Raw genomic sequence first — 19,728 nt, forward strand, 5'->3', positions numbered from 1 at the left:
GGAGAGGACTGTGGACCACATAATGCGATACGTTTATTCACCAAACGGAAACCATGGCTGAACAGTGAGCTCCACTCCCAGGTGAAGCCCAAGTTTACTATCGTTTAGATTAGAGATACAGCCCGGAAACAGGCCCTTCGGCCCACAGAGTCAGCGCTGACCTGCGATCCCCGTACATGAACATTATCCGATGTACACTGGAGACACTGTACAATGATATGAAACCAATTAACTTAAACACGTGTACGCATTTGGAATGTGAGAGGAAACCGGGGCGCACGGGTAAGCCTCACGCAGGTCACGGGGAGAATGTACATTCTCCGTACGGACAGCATCTGTAGTCAGGATCGAAGCCGGGTCCCTGGCGCTGTAAGGCATCAACTCTACCGCTGCGCCAACGTGCCGAACCAAGTCTACAGCGTTAAAGTCAAACTATGCCGTGCGGCACAGGAGATCTATCAATGACCGTCGCAGAGCCATTAAGGATGTCAAGTGGGAATTCCGGACCAAGCTGGAGACACGAGGTAATGAGACGGATTCCTGCATTCTCCGCCCGCTTAGAACATAATGTCTGGAGGAATGACTCCCGCTCCTTCGGTCTCGTGTGTACCTGTACCAACGGTTACTGTGACAGGTGTGAGATCGGCCATCCTGAGAGTGAATCTATGGAGAGCAACTGGCTCGGATGCAGCCCCTACACTCCTCACGATACACTCAGGACTGTGCGCCCAAATGTGGCTTTAACCACATCTACAAGTCTGCGGGTGACAACTCTGTGGTGGGTGGATCATGAACAAGGACAAGACGGAACACAAGAGGAAGACGGGGAGCTTAGCAACACGGTGGGTGTCAGGAGATCACTCACTCACCCAATGCAGCAACACGGTGGGTGTCAGGAGATCACTCTCTCACCCAATGCCAGCAACACGGTGGGTGTCAGGAGATCACTCTCTCACCCAATGTCAGCAACACGGTGGGTGTCAGGAGATCACTCTCTCACTCAATGCAGCAACACGACGGAGCTAGTTATTGTGTTCAGGAATCTTGATAGAATACCCTGCCTCAATCTGCATCAATGGGGCCAAAGTGGAATGTTTGACAACTTGAAGTTGCTTGGCATTAATATTACCAATGACTTGTCATGGACCGATCATCTTGAAGCGACAGCCAATAAAGCACACCAACAGGAACCTGCGGAAATTCAGCATGTCTCCAATGTGGAAGATCTTAGGGATAACTGAATATGGGGAGAAAGCAGGAACTGGGTACTGATTTTGGATGATTAAACATGATCATATTGAATGGCGGCGCTGGCTAGAATGGCCGAATGTCCTACTCCTGCACCGATTTTCTATGATTCTGTGATTCTTACACACTTCAGGTTTCGGTGCTGTTTGTCATTTATATCAATGATTTGGATTACTACAAAATAGTATTTGGAAGTCTGCTGATGTCAGTAAGGGTGGTGATATGGTGGATAGCGATGATAGTTGTTCAGAATAAAAGCAGGACCTTGATCATGTGAACAGGTGGATTGAGCAATTGTTGATGGTGTTGAATGTAGAGAGTAGTGAAGCTTTGCATTTACGGAAGTCACACCAACGCATGACTTGTAGAGTGAATTGCAGGTCTCTGGTGAGTGTTGTAGTGGAGAGGAATCCAACAGTGCAGGTACATAACTCCTTGAAAGTGGCGTCACATGCAGAAAGTGTGGTCAAGGCTTTTGGCACATTGGCCATCACCAATCAGTGTTGAATATAGACGTCGGGAGGTCATATTGCAGATCGAGAAGATATTGGTGAGGCCTCACAGAGTATGGTGTTCAGTTTTGGGCATCCTCTTGGAGGAAAGACGGTGTCAAGCCTTGAAGGGTAGAGAAGAGGATGACTAGGATGTAGAAAGAACTCGAGTGCCTGAGCTGTGTGGAGAGGTTGAGGAGGCTTGGCCTTTATTTATTGGAGCGCAGGAGGATGAGGGGTGATATTTTAGAGGTGTACAAGATCATGAGAGGAATAAATAGGTTATATGTATAGACTTTTAAACAGAGTCAGGGATTAACCAGAGGACATGTTTCAATGTGAGGGGTGAGAGATTGAATAGGAACCTGAGCGACAAATTATTTAAACAGAGCATGGTAGGTGTGAAGATCAAGCTGCTGATGAGATAGATGAGGCGGGTGCTATGACAATGTTTAAGACACATTTAGAAATGTATATAGATAGGTTGAGTTTGGAGGGGCATTCCCTTAATCTGATAGCTGTGCCTAGCGCCGATTATGCTTGTTGCACAGCAGGGGGAAACTGGGTGGAATGGCTTCTTTGCACATTGTATGCCTTTCTGTCTCTTAGAACAATAGAAACATAGAAAATAGGTGCAGGAGTAGGCCATTTGGCCCTTCGAGCCGGCACCGCCATTCAATATGATCATGGCTGATCATCCAACTCAGTATCCTGTACCTGCCGTCTCTCCATAACCCCAGATCCCTTTAGCCCCAAGGGCCACATCTAACTCCCTCTTAAATATAGCCAATGCACTGACCTCAACTACCTTCTGCGGCAGAGAATTCCAGAGATTCACCACTCTCTGTGTGGAAAAATGTTTTTCTCATCTCGGTCCTAAAAGATTTCTCCCTTATCCTTAAACTGTGACCCCTTGTTCTGGACTTCCCCAACATCGGGAACAATCTTCCTGCATCTAGCCTGTCCAACCACTTAAGAATTTTGTAAATTTCTATAAATCCCCCCTCAATCTTCTAAATTCATGCGAGTTCAAGCCGAGTCTATCCAGTCTTTCTTCAGATCAAAGTCCTGGCATCACAGTAATCAGTCTGATGAACCTTCTCTGTCTCCCTCTATGGCAAGAGTTTATTTCCTCAGATTAGGAAACCAAAACTGTACGCAATACTCCAGGTGTGGTCTCAGCAAGACCCTGTACAACTGCGGTAGAACCTCCCTGCTCCCATACTCAAATCCTTTTGCAATGAATGCTAACATAACTTTCGCTTTCTTCACTGCCTGCTGAACCTGCATAATGACTGGTGTACCATGAAACCCAGGTCTCGTTGCATCACACCTTTTCCTAATCCGCCACCAAACCTCACATTTATCCACATTATACTGCATCTGACATGCATTTGCCCACTCACCCAGCCTATTCAAGTCACCTTGCAGTCTCCTAGCATCCTCCTCACAGCTAACACTGCCCCCCAGCTTCGTGTCAAACGCAAACTTGGAGATGTTGCATTAAATTCCCTCGTCCAAATCATTAATATATATTGTAAATAGCTGGGGTCCCAGCACTGAGCCTTGCGGTACCCCACTAATCACTGCCTGCCATTGTGAAAAGGACCCGTTTACTCCTACTCTTTGCTTCCTGTCTGCAAGCCAGTTCTCTATCCACATCAATACTGAACCCCCAATACCGTGTGCTTTAAGTTTGTATACTAATCTCTTATGTGGGACCTTATCGAAAGCCTTCTGAAAGTCCAAATATAACACATCCACTGGTTCTCCCTTATCCACTCTACTAGTTACATCCTCGAAAAATTCTCTAAGATTCGTCAGACATGATTTACATTTCACAAATCCATGCTGACTTTGTCCAATGATTTCACCACTTTCCAAATGTGCTGCTGTCCCACCTTTAATTACTGATTGTAGCAGTTTCCCCACTACCGACGTTAGACTAACTTGTCTGCATTTATTAAAGGATATATTCTTCTGAGTACATCCTGTCTTCATTCTCTGTCTCAGAAGTTCGGCAGTTACCAGTCTCCTGAACATTATTATCAATTTATTCATCCTATCCACTCTAGTCGCCTTCTATTTACACTTGTCCAACAGTTCATCTGTTATTTAAAACCAATCAACATCTTCTCTTGTTTGTCAACATGGTCCCCAATCTTCATCGTCTCCAGTCTCCGTCATAGTCCGAACTGGTCATGGTTGTTACTCACCTCAGATCATTATGTTTTTCCAGCTTTGGTGAGGTCTATGACTGTCATGGATACTTGGGTACAGTGTAAATCGTTGTATTGCATGCTATCCAAACGTTTCACATTATCATATGTAGATGCAAACAGCTCAAACTTGTACAATAGATAGAGCAAATATGAAGAAACAGAATGTAGACTATAATTAGAGATACGGTATATCATGCTGACTATCGTTCTAGATTTTCATCAAACCCTGATTTCTCCGTAAATGTGTAAGAATGAACAACATCTGCACAAAGCGCATTGCGTAATTCCGGTCTATCTTTGTCCTAAGAAACGGACATTCACATGTTTAGAATTCGAGCTTTTTGTATAAAAACAAAATATTCATTCAAGCAGATGCAGAAATTATTATTTACCTGTTCTGAAGCGCACAGCTAGAGTGACAGATGATGCAATGCTTATCTCACCTTTGAGACCTCCCATTGGCTTGGCGGAGTTGTAAACAATTAAGATGCGAGGCACGTTAGGTTTCAGGGACAGATTTAGGATTAGGGTTGTTATTGTGAAATATACCGAGATAGAGTGGGAAATAAACAGTGTTTTGCATGTTACCCAGGCAACCAGATATTCCATGCATAGGTACAATCATTTCAAACTCACGTATAACTGCTAAGAGCAAAGGAGAAGATACAGTGTACAGGATATAGTTTCAGCAATGTAGCGTATCAGCTCCAGAGACTAAGTCCAATGTCCTCAATGGAGGCATGTGAATCCAACAGCACCACAGTTTATGGAAGGACCATTAATAATCCCGACAACGGACGGGAAGAAGCTACCAGTGGTGCGCGCTTTCACGTGTGTGCAGTTCCTGCGGACTGGAGCAGGGAGAACAAGGAATGGTCGAGGTGAAACAGGCCTTTGATGATTTTGTCTGATTTTCCGAGGCAGCGTAAAGTGTAGATGGAATCACTGGTGTGAAGTCTGGTCTGTGTGGTGGACTTGACAACATCTCTGCAATTGCTTGCGTTCTCGGGCTGAGCTTTTCTCAAAACAATGATGCCGTACATTATGCTGTCCTTGCTGCATCTATCGAAGTTTGGAAGAGTCACTGGAGACATGCCGAGATTTATCTGTCACATCGGGGTATAAAGGGGTTAGTGCGCCTTCTGGGTTATTGCATCTATGATCCACGACAGACCTTTGATAGTATTAACACAAAGCGGGAGCTGGCAGCCATTTCCACTTCCGCATCATTGATGCAGATTGGGCATGAACTGCAGATGCTGGTTTACACCACAGATAGACATCAGCGAGACAGGCAGCATCTCTGGGGGGTGGAGAATGGATGACATTTCGGGTCGAGACGTCTGAAGAAGGGTCTCAATCCGAAACATGATCCATTCTTTCTCTCCAGAGATGCTGCCTGTCCCGCTGAGTTACTCCAGCATTTTGGCTTTTTTTCTTATAATATTATAACCACTCAAACAATCTACCTGCTGCAGTTCCTGGCGACTCTCTCCTTGCAACCTTTCTTCTGCAGTCCTGCCAATGTTGTAAACCTTTCTTGTGTCTCTCTAGTGAACTCCCATCAATCCTGTAGGGAGGCAACCAGAATCCACACAATGTTACAGGTACGACTGAGCTAACGTTTTCCACAGTTCCAAGATGACTGTCCCACTACCTTCAAAGATCCATGAACAAGCTCTCTAAAGATAGACACAAAATGCTGGAGTAACTCAGCGGGACGGACAGCATCTCTGGAGCATTAGATGCTGCCTGGTCCGCAGAGTAACTCCAGCATTTTGTGTCTATCTTCAGTGTAAACCAGCATCTGCATTTCCTTCCTACACAACAAGCTCTCCAAGATCTTTCTGTTCCCCACCACGGTTCAGTATCCTTTCAGCTATAATGTATTCCCTTGCCTTGTCTCCCTCGCCAAAGGATCAACAATTGTAAAATAATGTTTTTTTAGGATGACAAAAATACTGTTTTGCATTGATTTCAATGTTTACAAGGAGGAGCACTGACTATCCAGCTCTTGTGTGTTTAGGAGACGGCGTTGCTCCCACTGGTCCACAAGCTGCTCTTTGGTTCATCACAAGACAGCACAGGTGAACCACTGACAGCACAGCTGGTGAAGCGCAAGGAACTCGAGGCTTTCCTTGCTGCCTTGGAGAGGAAGATCCTCTCCTGGTCCTGCAATGGAGACACACTCGGCAGCTGTCAGAGCAGGGATTATTAAGGTACAAGCATGCAAGCAGCCAGTGGCTCTAACTCTGCAACAGATTATTGTATTTCAGAATAATTTATTCATAATTATATACAGTTAATGAAACATAGAAAATGGGTGCAGGAGTAGGCCCTTTGAGCCTGCACCGCCATTCAATATGATTATGGCTGATCATCCAACTCAGTATCCTGTACCTGCCTTCTCTCCATACCCCCTGATCATTTTATCCACAAGGACCACATCTAACCCTCTTAAATATAGCCAATGAACTGGCCTCAACTACATTCTGTGGCAGAGAATTCCACAGATTCATCACTCACTGTGTAAAAAATGATTTTCTCATCTCGGTCCAAAAAGACTTCCCTCTGATCCTTAAACTGTGAACCCTTGTTCTGGATTTCTCCAACATCGGGAACAATCTTCCTGCATCTAGCCTGTCCAACCCTTTAAGAATTTTGTAAGTTTCTATAAGATCCCCCCTCAATCTTCTAAATTCTAGCGAGTACAAGCCGAGTCTACCCAGTCTTTCTTCATATGAAAGTCCTGACATCCCATGAATCAGTCTGGTGAACCTTCTCTGTACTCCCTCTATGGCAAGAATGTCTTTCTAGAGAGGGATCATTTTGTGGGAACTGTTGAAGGGAGCATTGCCGTCTGGTTTCTGTATGTGTGTGGGCTCTACACTCTATTGCACTCTACTGCCCCCTTCTTATCCCACATTATTATTATTTTTTCCTTTGGTAGGAAGTGAAAAGCATTGTGGAGCAAGCCTTGAAACTGTACAGCGCTGACAGGGTTGGATTGGTGGATTATGCACTGGAATCTGCTGGTAAGTATCAGACAAAAGCCCGGGCCAAGTAAAACTCTGAATGTAACAGACTGAAAGGGTGTTGTGTGGGCTGGCACTTTAGTCATGTTTGACTTGCTCCTGTGGAATGGGGTGTTCTTTCACACTGGGCAATATGTCCTGAATAGGCAAGTACAGATCTATATTCACAGTACAGGTTTCCCCAGAGCTGCTGAGGTTCACACTGCTGAATGTTAAATTTAACTTGTAACTGCTTGATGTTGCGCCAGCCACAACTCATTTAAAGGCCGAGCCATCGGTGGGATGGCCTTGCCCTGGGGCACCATTGGCCATCTTCATTCTGTCCACTGCTCCATCATCCCTGCAAACACATTGGTTAATCTCTTGTGCATTCTCTCCGAAGCTTCATGCCTTTCTGAGGGCAAGGCAGCCAGGACTGGATGCACTACTCCAGCTGTGGCCAAGCTTGTGTTTTACAAAGTTCCCCCCATCACTTCTTTGCTCTTGTACCCTGAGCTGTTATTTATAAAGTGCAGGAGTTTTTAAACTTCCTTCCAAAGGCACATATATCACCCACGTGTGTAAGAAGGATGTGAAGGTCTGATGAAGGGACTCGACCCGAAACGTCACCCATTCCAGAGACACTGTTGTTTCTTCACTCCTTTTAGAATTGTGCCCTCTAGTTTACATTGCCTTATTCCTCCTCCCAAAATGAAATATTTCACATTTGAATTACAGCTGTAACCAGCCTGTTCAAACCCTATTCTGTATTTGCCTCCAATTCCATTAATATCCCCTGTTCACAGCATCATCTGTAAATCTGGAACTCCAAGTCATTTAATGTTATTAGGTGGAAGAAAAGATGGGTCTTATTCTGCCCTCTGGCCAATTTTACAACTTCCAATTAACCTACAAACCTGAACATCTTTGGAGTGTGGGAGGAAACCAGAGCACCCGGAGAATGCGGTCACAGGGAAACATAGAAAATAGGTGCAGGAGTAGGCCATTCGGCCCTTCGAGCCTGCACCGCCATTCAATATGATCATGGCTGATCATCCAACTCAGTATCCTGTACCTGCTCTCCATACCCCCTGATACCTTTAGCCACAAGGGCCACATCTAACTCCCTCTTAAATATAGCCAATGAACTGCCCTCAACTACCTCCTGTGGCAGAGAATTCCAGAGATTCACCACTCTCTGTGTGAAAAATGTTTTTCTCATCTCAGTCCTAAAAGATTTCCCCCTTATCCTTAAACTGTGACCCCTTGTGACCTGTGACCTGAGAATGTACAAACTCCGTACAGACAGCACCCGTAGTCAGGATCAAACCCAAGTCTCTGGTGCTGTCAGGCAGGTCTACCGATCCGTCACTGCTGCCCTGATTTAATTGCTCCCCTCTTCTGTTGGTTAGCCAGTTTTATTCCTTGAAGCAAAGTTTAAGTTGCAGAGAAAGTGAGAACAAAATAGATAGACTGGAGACCAGGAGACATTTGAGATGAACATCGACACCAGCTGGATCGGTGAAGATGCAACTAGTGGCAGACGAATGAAATCTTAAACACTGTAGAAGTGCAAGAAAATAAGACAAGCTCATGGTTTGAAAGGTGGATAGAAGCTTGGTTCTTCTCAAACTAACATTGGACTTAATTGGAATTGTGTAGAAAGCTGAAGATCTACTTTAGGTTTCAGCCATCTGCAGAATGACCAGGATGCTGCCTGGATTAGACAGAATGCTAGAATAGAATATTAGCTATAAGGGGAGGTTGGACAAACGGAATGTTTTTGCTGGAGTGTCAGAGGCTGAGACGAGACCTGATAGAAGTATATAAAATTATGAGAGATATATTGATGGAGTCGGCAGTCTTTCCCCCAGGGTGGAAATGTCAAATACACGAGGGCATAGAGTTAAGGTGAGGGGGGGGGGATGTTTAAAGGAGATGTGTGAGGCAAGTTTTTCTTGCACAGCTGTAGGTGTGTTGTCAGGGGAGGTGGTGGAAGCAGATACAATAGTAATATTTAAAAGGCATTTGGACAGATACATGTACAGACAGGGAGTAGAGGGATGCAGACCATGTCCAGTCAGATGGATGAGTTAGGCTGACATCATGGTCGATGCAGACACAGTGGGACAAAAGGGCCTGTTCATGCGATGTAAATAGATGTTCTACAATATAAATTAAATTGTCCTTTCTGGTTAGTCTGTAAACTAGGTCAGATGTAATGCTATATGGCTTTATATTATTGACAAAAAGAACCTATGTAGACACCAGTCATTTGTTGCACATGTTCCCAGCTAACTGCCCACAAATAACAATATTTTTATACCTTGGTCAGCGGGTAGCAGTTTTACTCTCATTTTATGTTACAGAAATCTTTCTCATTGTGCTTAATTTTTTGCAAAAACAGCTCCTTGTTTATTCTAGTTGTATAGAATGGAAAAATGATGAGAGCAAGTAAATGGTTGAGATTTGGGAGGGTACTTATCCAACTACTGCCACCTGGTGGCCATTCAGCTGTGTATTTAAAGTTTCAGCTGGATTCTGTGCTCCAACCTGTTGGACATTGTATGAAAATTAGCTTTCAAGTTTACTTAAACAATTGTGATTGTAACATTAAATTATTTCTGCATTTGTGCTGGATGTGTTGAGTTCTTGGACAAATTGGAAAGTTCTTCTTAGTGGTCAGCACTCAAGCAAAAACTTTCCAATCCCTCTGCCAGAGTTTTGCAGTTCTCTGCAAACCTGTATATTTCTTGAATGATTCATGATTAACTTTGTCCATTCAGTGATATGATTATGATTATTTTTTATCTTGTTAGGTGGCAGTGTGATCCACACACGCTGCACAGAGACGTTAGAGACCAAGACTGCTCTTCTTAGTCTGTTTGGCTTTCCACTGTGGTACCAATCTCGGTCACCCAGAGCTGTCATTCGGGTATGTAATCCTTGTACTGCTGCTCCCTTCTGCCTTGAAAGCAGTGACCTTTGAATACTCTCCTAGAGGCAGCAAGGTACAGGGACGCTATAGGTCCACAACTTCAAGATTTGCTGTTGGGGGCACCACAACTAGTGTGTGTCTTCTGCTTTTCCCAGGTTTATGTGAAACATACTCTGTCTGCATAACAGTTCTTCCCAGTCAGAAGAATGCAAGGTATTGATATACATGTCAAAAAAAGTCATGTATTGGCCCATTATGCGTGCTTGTTCAGTACCACAGTTGTGGGATATGGAATAGAAACATGGAAATTATCAACAGGAGTAGGCAATGTGGCCCTTCAAGCCCACTCAACCCCTCAGTATGATCATGGCTGATCATCCAGATTGAGTCCCCAGTTGGGGGACTCACCATACCTTTCTCCCCATACCTCTTGGTCTCTCTAGCTACAAGAACAATATTTAACTCAAGAAACATCCCAAAGATCTGGAGGAAAACCAAAATCATCGCTCTTCTAAAACCCGGTAAAGATCCAACATATGCAAAGAGCTTCCGCCCAATCTCCCTGCTATGCCACCCGTACAAGCTGTTTGAGCGCCTGATCCTCAACAGGCTTGCCCCAGTCGCTGAACCAGCCATCATCCCTCAACAAGCTGGATTCCGACCTGGCAAATCCACAACAAGTCAACTTCTGAATCTCACACAGCACATTGAAGACGGGTTCCAGAAAGGACTGGTGACAGGAGCCGTCTTTGGTGATCTGTCTGCCACGTATGACACTGTGAATTACCGCCTCCTCCTAAAAAGGATCTTGGAGAATAACAAAGACCTGGCACTCACGGACCTCATCGGAGCCCTCCTGAAAGATGGGCGCTTCTATGTTGTCCTTAACAACAAGCAAAGTCACTGGCGACGACAACGGATTGGCTTGCCTCAAGGTAGTGTGCTGGCTCCACTACTATATAACATCAACACCAATGACCAGCCAATGGACCAGAACACTGAGCGGTTCATCTACGCCGACGACCTCTGTGTAACATCCCAAGAGAGTACGTTTGAAGCTGTAGAAGCGAATCTCACCTCAGCCCTAGATGAGCTACACCTCTACTACGAGCACAACCACCTACACGCAAACCCTGCGAAGACCCAAGCCTGCACGTTCCATCTCAGGAACCGGGAAGCAAACAGACCCCTTAACATCACATGGTCTGGAACACCTCTTGAGCACTGCACCAACCCTGTCCACCTCGGTGTAACACTGGATCGCACTCTCTCCTATAAGGAACACGTCAAAAGCACCAAACAGAAAGTTAACTCCCGAAATAACATCCTCCGGAAGCTGACCAACTCCGAATGGGGAGCCACAGCACACACATTAAGATCTACTGCTCTGGCCCTGTGCTATTCCTCTGCGGAGTATGCGTGTCCTGTTTGGGAGAGATCATCCCATGCCAAGAAACTAGACCCAGCGTTGAATAACACCTGCTGCTCAATCACTGGCTGCTTGAAGCCCACCAACATAAACAACCTGCACCTCGTCGCTGGCATTGCCCCTGCTGATGTGAGACGGGAAGTCGCCGGCCGAGTAGAGATGACCAAGGCCACCAGTGATGAACGCCACCTCCTCTACGGACGTGTACCCCCGGCCCAACGGCTGAAGTCCAGGAGAAGCTTTCTCAGCCATGTCCAGCCCCTAATAGCATCACGGGAAGAAACCAGACTCCAACTAAGGACAAAAAGGCTTGAGGACGACCCCCCTCCTACTGACATGTGTATCCCTCCTTCTGAAGCCCTCCCTCCGGGCTCAGAAGCACCATGGGTCCAGTGGAAGACGCTCAACCGCCTGAGAACAGGAACAGGGCGATCAAAAGCTGCCATGGGCAGATGGGGCTATGAAACTGGCCAAACCACCTGTGAATGTGGAGAAGAGGACCATACAATGCAGCACTGCCTTGTCTGCCCCCTACTACCCAACCAGTGCAGCCCAAAGGATCTTGCAGTGTTCAATAAAAACGCAAAGGACTGTGTAAAGGAATGAGAAACTGTCATATAACCAACCAGCTTCAAAGACACGAAAAGAAGAAGAACTCATGAGTATATTCAACAATCTGATTTCAATTGCATTCCATGAACTGCTGTAGATTTGGGAGGAACAACAGCAGCAGCAGATTAGCAAGAGATACGACTGATTGGCTCTAGCCCAAGTGGGAGGAGAGAAGTGAGTCAGAGGGGTGAAAACAGTTGAAAACTGAGGAATTTGCTTTGTAAATTGGTAAATCAGGCAATTTATCAGTCAATTTAAGCAGGACAGCTCTTAGCGAGCGGCCTTGTGAGGGAAGTGTGAGTCTTTGGCTCGAGAGTCTTCGGAGAGGAGACCACGCAATACGCTTGAGAGGTAGAGACAAAAGAAGGAGATGTCAGGCAAGCTGATTCAGTGCGATGCTTGCAGTATGTGGGAGGTCAAGGACACCGCTGGTGCCTCTGGCTGCTACAAATGCGAAAAGTGCATCCAGGTAGAGCTCCTGAAGGGCCGTGTTGGGGAACTGGAGAAGTAAGTGGTTGACCTCCGGTTCGTACGAGAAACGGAGTCGTTCCTCGACAAGTCCTACAGTACGATTGTTATACCTAAGGTACTGGAAGAGAGAAGGTGGGAGACAGTGAGAAAGGGAGGGAAGCATGGAATGCCAACGTACCTCTTGTAAACAGGTTCATCCGCTTAGAAGCTGTTGGGACAGAAGACATGAGCGGCGGACTGGCTTGCGATGCGAATAGGGCTGTTGAGCCAAAACCAAAAAGGCCTAAGGCAGGCAAGGCCATTGTAGTGGGAGACTCCATCGTGAGAGGTACGGACAGGGGTTTCTGTGGCAACAGACGGGATGCGAGGATGGTGTGCTGCCTTCCCGGTGCCAGGATCCAGGATGTCACGGACAGAGTGCAGAAAATCCTCAAGGGCGAAGGTGAACATCCGGAAGTGGTAGTGCATGTCGGCACAAATGATGTCGGAAAAAAGGGGATGAATATTCTGCAGCGTGACTTTAGAGAGCTCGGAAAAATGTTGAAAAGCAGGACCTCCAGGGTTGTTATCTCCGGTTTGCTTCCAGTTCCCCGTGCTGGCGAGAGCAGGAACAGGGAGATACGGGACCTGAACGTGTGGCTGAGGAACTGGTGCACGGGGCAGGGATTTAGATTCTTAGATCACTGGGATCTGTTTTGGGGTAAGGGGGAACTGTACAAAAGGGATGGATTGCATCTTAACAGGTGTGGGGACCAGCATTCTGGCAGGCAGGTTTGCCACAGCTACACGGGTGGCTTTAAACTGAATAAGGGGGGTGGGGTGTCGAATGGGATAGTGGAGGATGGAGTTAAAGGGAAAGGGTTTCTTAAATGTGTGAGCGTAGAGACCGAGGGGTGTAAAATGAGGGTAGAAGAAATAGGTAGCAAGGTGAAAAGTAAAAGTGGCAGGCAGACAAAACCAGGGCAAAAATCAAAAAGGGCCACTTTTCAACATAATTGTATAAGGGATAAGAGTGTTGTAAAAACAAGCCTGAAGGCTTTGTGGCTCAATGCAAGGAGCATTCGTAATAAGGTGGATGAGTTGAATGTGCAGATAGCTATTAATGACTATTATATAGCTGGGATCACGGAGACATGGCTCAATATTCAGGGGGATGACCAAAGGCTGGGAGCGTGAAGAGAGGGGATTAATCCAGGGATAGGAAGGAATTATTGGAGGAGGGATAGGGTAGATAAACTAAGGAAAAAAACGGAGGTGTTGTGTACAGGCCACCTAACCGTAGTAGTGATTAGAGAGGGGAAATTAGAAATAATGCAATGGAAAGGTTATAATGGGTGACATTACATATAGTTTGGGTGAGGCAGGGGTGTGAGGAATCGGATTTCTTGGAATGTATGCGGGATAGTTATCTAAATCAACATGTAGAGGAACCAACGAGAGAGCAGGCTATTTTAGACTGGGTATTGAGTAATGAGGAAGGGTTAGTTAGCAATCTTGTTGTACGTGCCCCCTTGGGCAAGAGTGACCATAATATGGTTGAGTTCTTCATTAGGATGGAGAGTGACATTGTTAATTCAGAAACAATGGTTCTGAACTTAAAGAAAGGTAACTTTGAGGGTATGAGATGTGAATTGGCCAAGATTGACTGGCAATTAATTCTAAAAGGGTTGACGGTGGATATGCAATGGAAGACATTTAAAGACTGCATGGATGAACTACAAAAATTGTTTATCCCAGTTTGGCAAAAGAATAAATCAGGGAAGGTAGTACATCCATGGATAACAAGGGAAATCAGGGATAGTATCAAAGCGAAGGATGATGCGTTCAAATGAGCCAGAAAAAGCAGCATACCGGAGGACTGGGAGAAATTCAAAGACCAGCAGAGGAGGACAAAGGGCTTAATTAGGAAAGGAAAAATAGATTATGAAAGAAAACTGGCAGGGAACATAAAAACTGACTGCAAAAGTTTTTATAGATATGTGAAAAGAAAGAGATTAGTTAAAACAAATGTAGGTCCCTTGCAGTCAGAAACAGGTGAGTTGATCATGGGGAACAAGGATATGGCGGACCAATTGAATAACTACTTTGGTTCCGTCTTCACTAAGGAAGACATAAATAATTTGCCGGAAATAGCAGGGGACCGCGGGTCAAAGGAGTTGGAGGAATTGAGTGAAATCCAGGTTAGCCGGGAAGTGGTGTTGGGTAAATTGAATGGATTAAAGGCCGATAAATCCCCAGGGCCAGATAGGCTGCATCCCAGAGTACTTAAGGAAGTAGCTCCAGAAATAGTGGATGCATTAGTAATAATCTTTCAAAACTCTTTAGATTCTGGAGTAGTTCCTGAAGATTGGCAGGTAGCAAACGTAACCCCACTTTTTAAGAAGGGAGGGAGAGAGAAAATGGGGAATTACAGACCAGTTAGTCTAACATCGGTAGTGGGGAAACTGCTAGAGTCAGTTATTAAAGATGGGATAGCAGCACATTTGGAAAGTGGTGAAATCATGGGACAAAGTCAGCATGGATTTACGAAAGGTAAATCATGTCTGACGAATCTTATAGAATTTTTCGAGGATGTGATTACTAGCGTGGATAGGGGAGAACCAGTGGATGTGGTGTATCTGGACTTCCAGAAGGCTTTCGACAAGGTCCCACATAAGAGATTAGTATACAAACTTAAAGCACACGGCAATGGGGGTTCAGTATTGATGTGGATAGAGAACTGGCTGGCAAACAGGAAGCAAAGAGTAGGAGTAAACGGGTCCTTTTCACAATGGCAGGCAGTTACTAGTGGGGTACCGCAAGGCTCAGTGCTGGGACCCCAGCTATTTACAATATACATTAATGATCTGGATGAGGGAATTGAAGGCAATATCTCCAAGTTTGCGGATGACACTAAGCTGGGGGGGCAGTGTTAGCTGTGAGGAGGATGCTAGGAGACTGCAAGGTGACTTGGATAGGCTGGGTGAGTGGGCAAATGTTTGGCAGATGCAGTATAATGTGGATAAATGTGAGGTTATCCATTTTGGTGGCAAAAACGGGAAAGCAGACTATTATCTAAATGGTGGCCGATTGGGAAAGGGGGAGATGCAGCGAGACCTGGGTGTCATGGTACACCAGTCATTGAAGGTAGGCATGCAGGTGCAGCAGGCAGTAAAGAAAGCGAATGGTATGTTAGCTTTCATTGCAAAAGGATTTGAGTATAGGAGCAGGGAGGTTCTACTGCAGTTGTACAGGGTCTTGGTGAGACCACACCTGGAGTATTACATACAGTTTTGGTCTCCCAAATCTGAGGAAGGACATTATTGCCATAGAGGGAGTGCAGAGACGGTTCACCAGACTGATTCCTGGGATGTCAGGACTGTCTTATGAAGAAAGACTGGATAGACTTGGTTTATACTCTCTAGAATTTAGGAGATTGAGAGGGGATCTTATAGAAACTTACAAAATTCTTAAGGGGTTGGACAGGCTAGATGCAGGAAGATTGTTCCCGATGTTAGGGAAGTCCAGGACAAGGGGTCACAGCTTAAGGATAAGGGGGAAATCCTTTAAAACCGAGATGAGAAGAACTTTTTTCACACAGAGAGTGGTGAATCTCTGGAACTCTCTGCCACAGAGGGTAGTTGAGGCCAGTTCATTGGCTATATTTAAGAGGGAGTTAGATGTGGCCCTTGTGGCTAAGGGGATCAGGGGGTATGGAGAGAAGGCAGGTACGGGATACTGAGTTGGATGATCAGCCATGATCATATTGAATGGCGGTGCAGGCTCGAAGGGCCTACTCCTGCACCTCATTTCTATGTTTCTATGGTAGAGAATTCCTCGGGTTCACCACTCTGGATGAAGAGATTTCTCTCCCTCTGAGTTCTACATGACCTCACCTTATCCTCACACGGTGATCCTGGTCCTGAAACTCCCCAGCATCAGGAACACCTTACCTCTAATCTTTCCAGTCCTGTTACAACTTCTAAATGTAAGTTTCTATAAAATTATCATTTCTTCCAAACTCCAGTCCAGATTGCTCTTCATACGTCAGCCCAGCCAATCCTACAGTGAATCTGCTGCACTTCTGATGTGTTCCCTGCATAGCAAAAATTAAGGAAAAATGGGCTCCTTCCATCTGCTTTAACCAAACTATGATGCTTTATAGTCCCCATTCCTCTCCCCTGGATGTAGATTGCCAGTGTGTTTGTCAAATCTTCAATTGAGTTCAGATTTTTAAAATCCACTTCTGGAGTCATCTAGCACAGAAACAGGCCCTTTGTGCCCAACACGTCCACGTCAACCATCAACTAATCCCATTTGCCAGCATTTGCCTGTAGTTTACAGAGGTGCCTAAGTCCAGAGGGTTGAGGTTTGTAAATGGTGTGAGAGTATCTGTGTTGGGGGCAGTATGTTAAAATGTTTCAGTAACTCCTGTTCTCTGCATTAACTTAATAATTGTCACACCATGAACCAAAAGCAGCAATGGGCTCTGCTGGAAAATTGTAGCGCGTTTTCTCATTGTGCAGGGTTGAGGTAAATTGGCAGAAAACATTGAGGGGTCGAGACTGCAGATTCCTGCCATAATAACCCCCATCCCAACAACCCATCCCTGTTCCCAAAATAACCCTTGACACCTAATCAAGAATTGGTCTATCTTTGCCTTAAAAATATCCACTGACTTGGCCTCCACAACCCTCTGTGGCAATGAAGTTCCTCCTCACCACCTTTCTAAAGGTGCACCGTTTAATTCTGAGGCTGTGACCTCTGGTCCTAGACTCTCCCACCAGTGGAAACATCCTTTCCACATCCACTCTGCCATTATTCTGTAAATATCCTTGTATCCTCACGTGGATCGTGTCCAAAAATCCAAATCTTTGCTGTCCCTTTAGGAAGAATCAGTGTTCTGTTGAAAGGAAGGGGGATAATTGTGGGCGGCACAGTGGTAGAGTTGTTGCCTTACAGCGCTTGTAGCGCCAGAGACCCCGGTTCGATCCCAACTGTGCGTGCTGCCTGTACGGAGTTTGTACGTTCTCCCCGTGACCTGCGTTAATTGGCTTGGTAAATGTAAAACAAAATTGTCACGAGTGTGTAGGATAGTGTTAATATTTCCTGTTTCCGCACTGTATCTCTAAACTAAACTGAGAATCTTTCCTAATGTTTTTGTTCTTGTTCTCTCTTGCAGCCGGAGGTTCATCCTGGGAACTGTTGGCCATTTAAAGGTTCCCAAGGCTTTGTTGTCATCGAGCTTGCTGTCCGGATCAGGCCTACAGCCTTTACCCTAGAGCACATTCCCAGATCCATTTCTCCTAGTGGATCAATTAGAAGTGCCCCTCAAGACTTCTCTGTTTATGTGAGTGAAACGTATAGAATATGAGTGTATATTTGGGAACCATGGTGTTTGTCTGGAGCATGCTGCTGAACATGGCAAGGCTTTCTTGGACATTGGATTCCATGTTCAGGGTCCCGAGTGGTCTCACAATCCACATCAATAACATTAACAAGTTCTGTTAAAAATGAGCAAATTCCATTTCACAGTCCAGAACAATAATCCCTCAAATAGAAGGCCCACTAATATAATCTTCAATCTTCCATGCTACACAAGTTGCTCATACTGGTGTTTGAACTGTGATTCTGGGTTTTCACTGTCTTCACTGAGTTTGGTCACTTTATTGCACAATCCTCAACACTGCGAACCACAAAAGCTTCATACAGTGATTAAGCAACTTTACAACCAATAGATGAGATTAAAGTTAACGCTACCCTACACATACTAGGGACAATTTTTATGCCAAGTGCTTTCCTGAACAATTCTTCACTGGTATTCTCTCAGGATTGAGGATGACTTGCTTCCACTCTAGTTCTGTGGGTATAGAGGTGCCTGATGAGGCCCCTGTGGTGGGACACACTGATTCTACCACAGCTGAGAGTTGATGCTACGCATGTAGGACATCGTTTAATTCTGTTTGATTGTGTACAGATTCACTTCATGTGCTAAATGAGGTGATGACATTTTTCCAATTGACTTTTAGGGAACTACTAGGTCTGTTTGAAATGAAATGACTTTATATATTCAACCAAGCTTTCACCCAGGCAAGGGTGAAAGTCCTGCTTTCACCAGCTGGTATAATTGTTGGGGTGACTGGAGAGTAATTTTCTGTGTGCAAAGCTTGCTAATTTCTACTTGTTCACAGGGCTTGGATGATGAAAATCAAGCCGAAGGGGTCCTATTGGGACAATACACGTATAATGAGGAAGGGGATTCCATCCAGACGTTTGAGGTGCAGGTATGGAAGTGCATAAAGGATCATTGATTCTTTGTTGGAACAATCCTATAACCTTGGCCTTTTCCTGTAAGCTTTTATTTTCCTTTGCATCAAATATTTATCTATCTTTTACAAAAATATACTTTGCGATGTAGTAACTGTTAACCGACCCAAGGGGGGTGACTGTTGGCCCCAATGAGGTCCAAGACACACCTGGTGTGACTCAGCAAGGAGCTGAGGTGGTTCAGAAGGGGGCAGGGGAGATAAAACTTGGGGGTGGAAAAGAGGCGGAGGACCCTCCCTTTATGGAGGTCACCGTACCGATGCATGCCAGCGGGACTAAAATAAGGCGTGGGCCCAGAGAGGGAGAGCAAGGTTGTGGGCCCAAAGTAAGGGGGCCGCCTACTTTGAGAGCATCCACCCATGTTGAGGATGGTGGCCACGAACTGGTGTCCTCTGGGCTGGACGTTGTTTCAACGAACTTCTGCGGGTGTTACCAGACCAGTTACTGGGGATGACTCCCCTGGAATTGTGTCCTTTGGGCCGGTGGTTGTCCCCTCATCTCAGGGGCCTTTCCGACTCAGTTATCTCACTGGTTATTGGGGTTAGCTCCCCTTTTTTTTCATACAAAATGTTTTTATTCAGAACAAACAAAAATACAAATTAATAACACGATCAATGAATGCTTATATTCGCATTTTAGATATACACTAGACCAAGTGCAGACCCGTTGGGTCTGTGTTCCCAACGGCGTTTGCGGGGGGGGGGGGGCTGCGGCATCACACTCACATTAACCACCCCCCAAACATACAGGGGGGGGGACGGGGATGAGAAGAGGGGAGGGAGTGGAAAGGAGGAGGAGGAAACGGGACAGATTTGGGAGGGAAAGGACAGCGGAGTAGGGGGTGATAGAGGGGGATGGGGAGAGATATGTGGGGGGGGAGGGGGAATGGGGAGGGAGGGGAGGAGGGAGCGAGGGATGAGAGAGAGATGGGTGTGGGGGAGATAGGGAAAGAGTGGGGAGGGAGAGTGGAGGGGAAGGGGGGAGAGGTGGGAGAGTG

At 45.6% G+C, this 19,728-nt stretch overlaps 1 protein-coding gene across 1 annotated transcript; it reads left to right on the forward strand.

The window, feature by feature from the left end:
- The first annotated feature begins 6,131 nt into the window (after nucleotides 1–6,131).
- Nucleotides 6,132–18,811, forward strand: LOC129716181 (SUN domain-containing protein 2-like). The gene is made up of 5 exons (XM_055666052.1): nucleotides 6,132–6,180; nucleotides 6,912–6,996; nucleotides 9,795–9,910; nucleotides 17,587–17,754; nucleotides 18,596–18,811. The coding sequence occupies exons 1-5, from the start codon at nucleotides 6,139–6,141 to the stop codon at nucleotides 18,713–18,715; spliced, it is 531 nt and encodes a 176-aa protein (XP_055522027.1). The 5' UTR covers nucleotides 6,132–6,138; the 3' UTR covers nucleotides 18,716–18,811.
- Nucleotides 18,812–19,728: the final 917 nt, after the last annotated feature.

Source organism: Leucoraja erinacea, unplaced genomic scaffold (genome assembly GCF_028641065.1).
Source record: "Leucoraja erinacea ecotype New England unplaced genomic scaffold, Leri_hhj_1 Leri_181S, whole genome shotgun sequence".
Lineage (NCBI taxonomy): Eukaryota > Metazoa > Chordata > Chondrichthyes > Rajiformes > Rajidae > Leucoraja > Leucoraja erinaceus.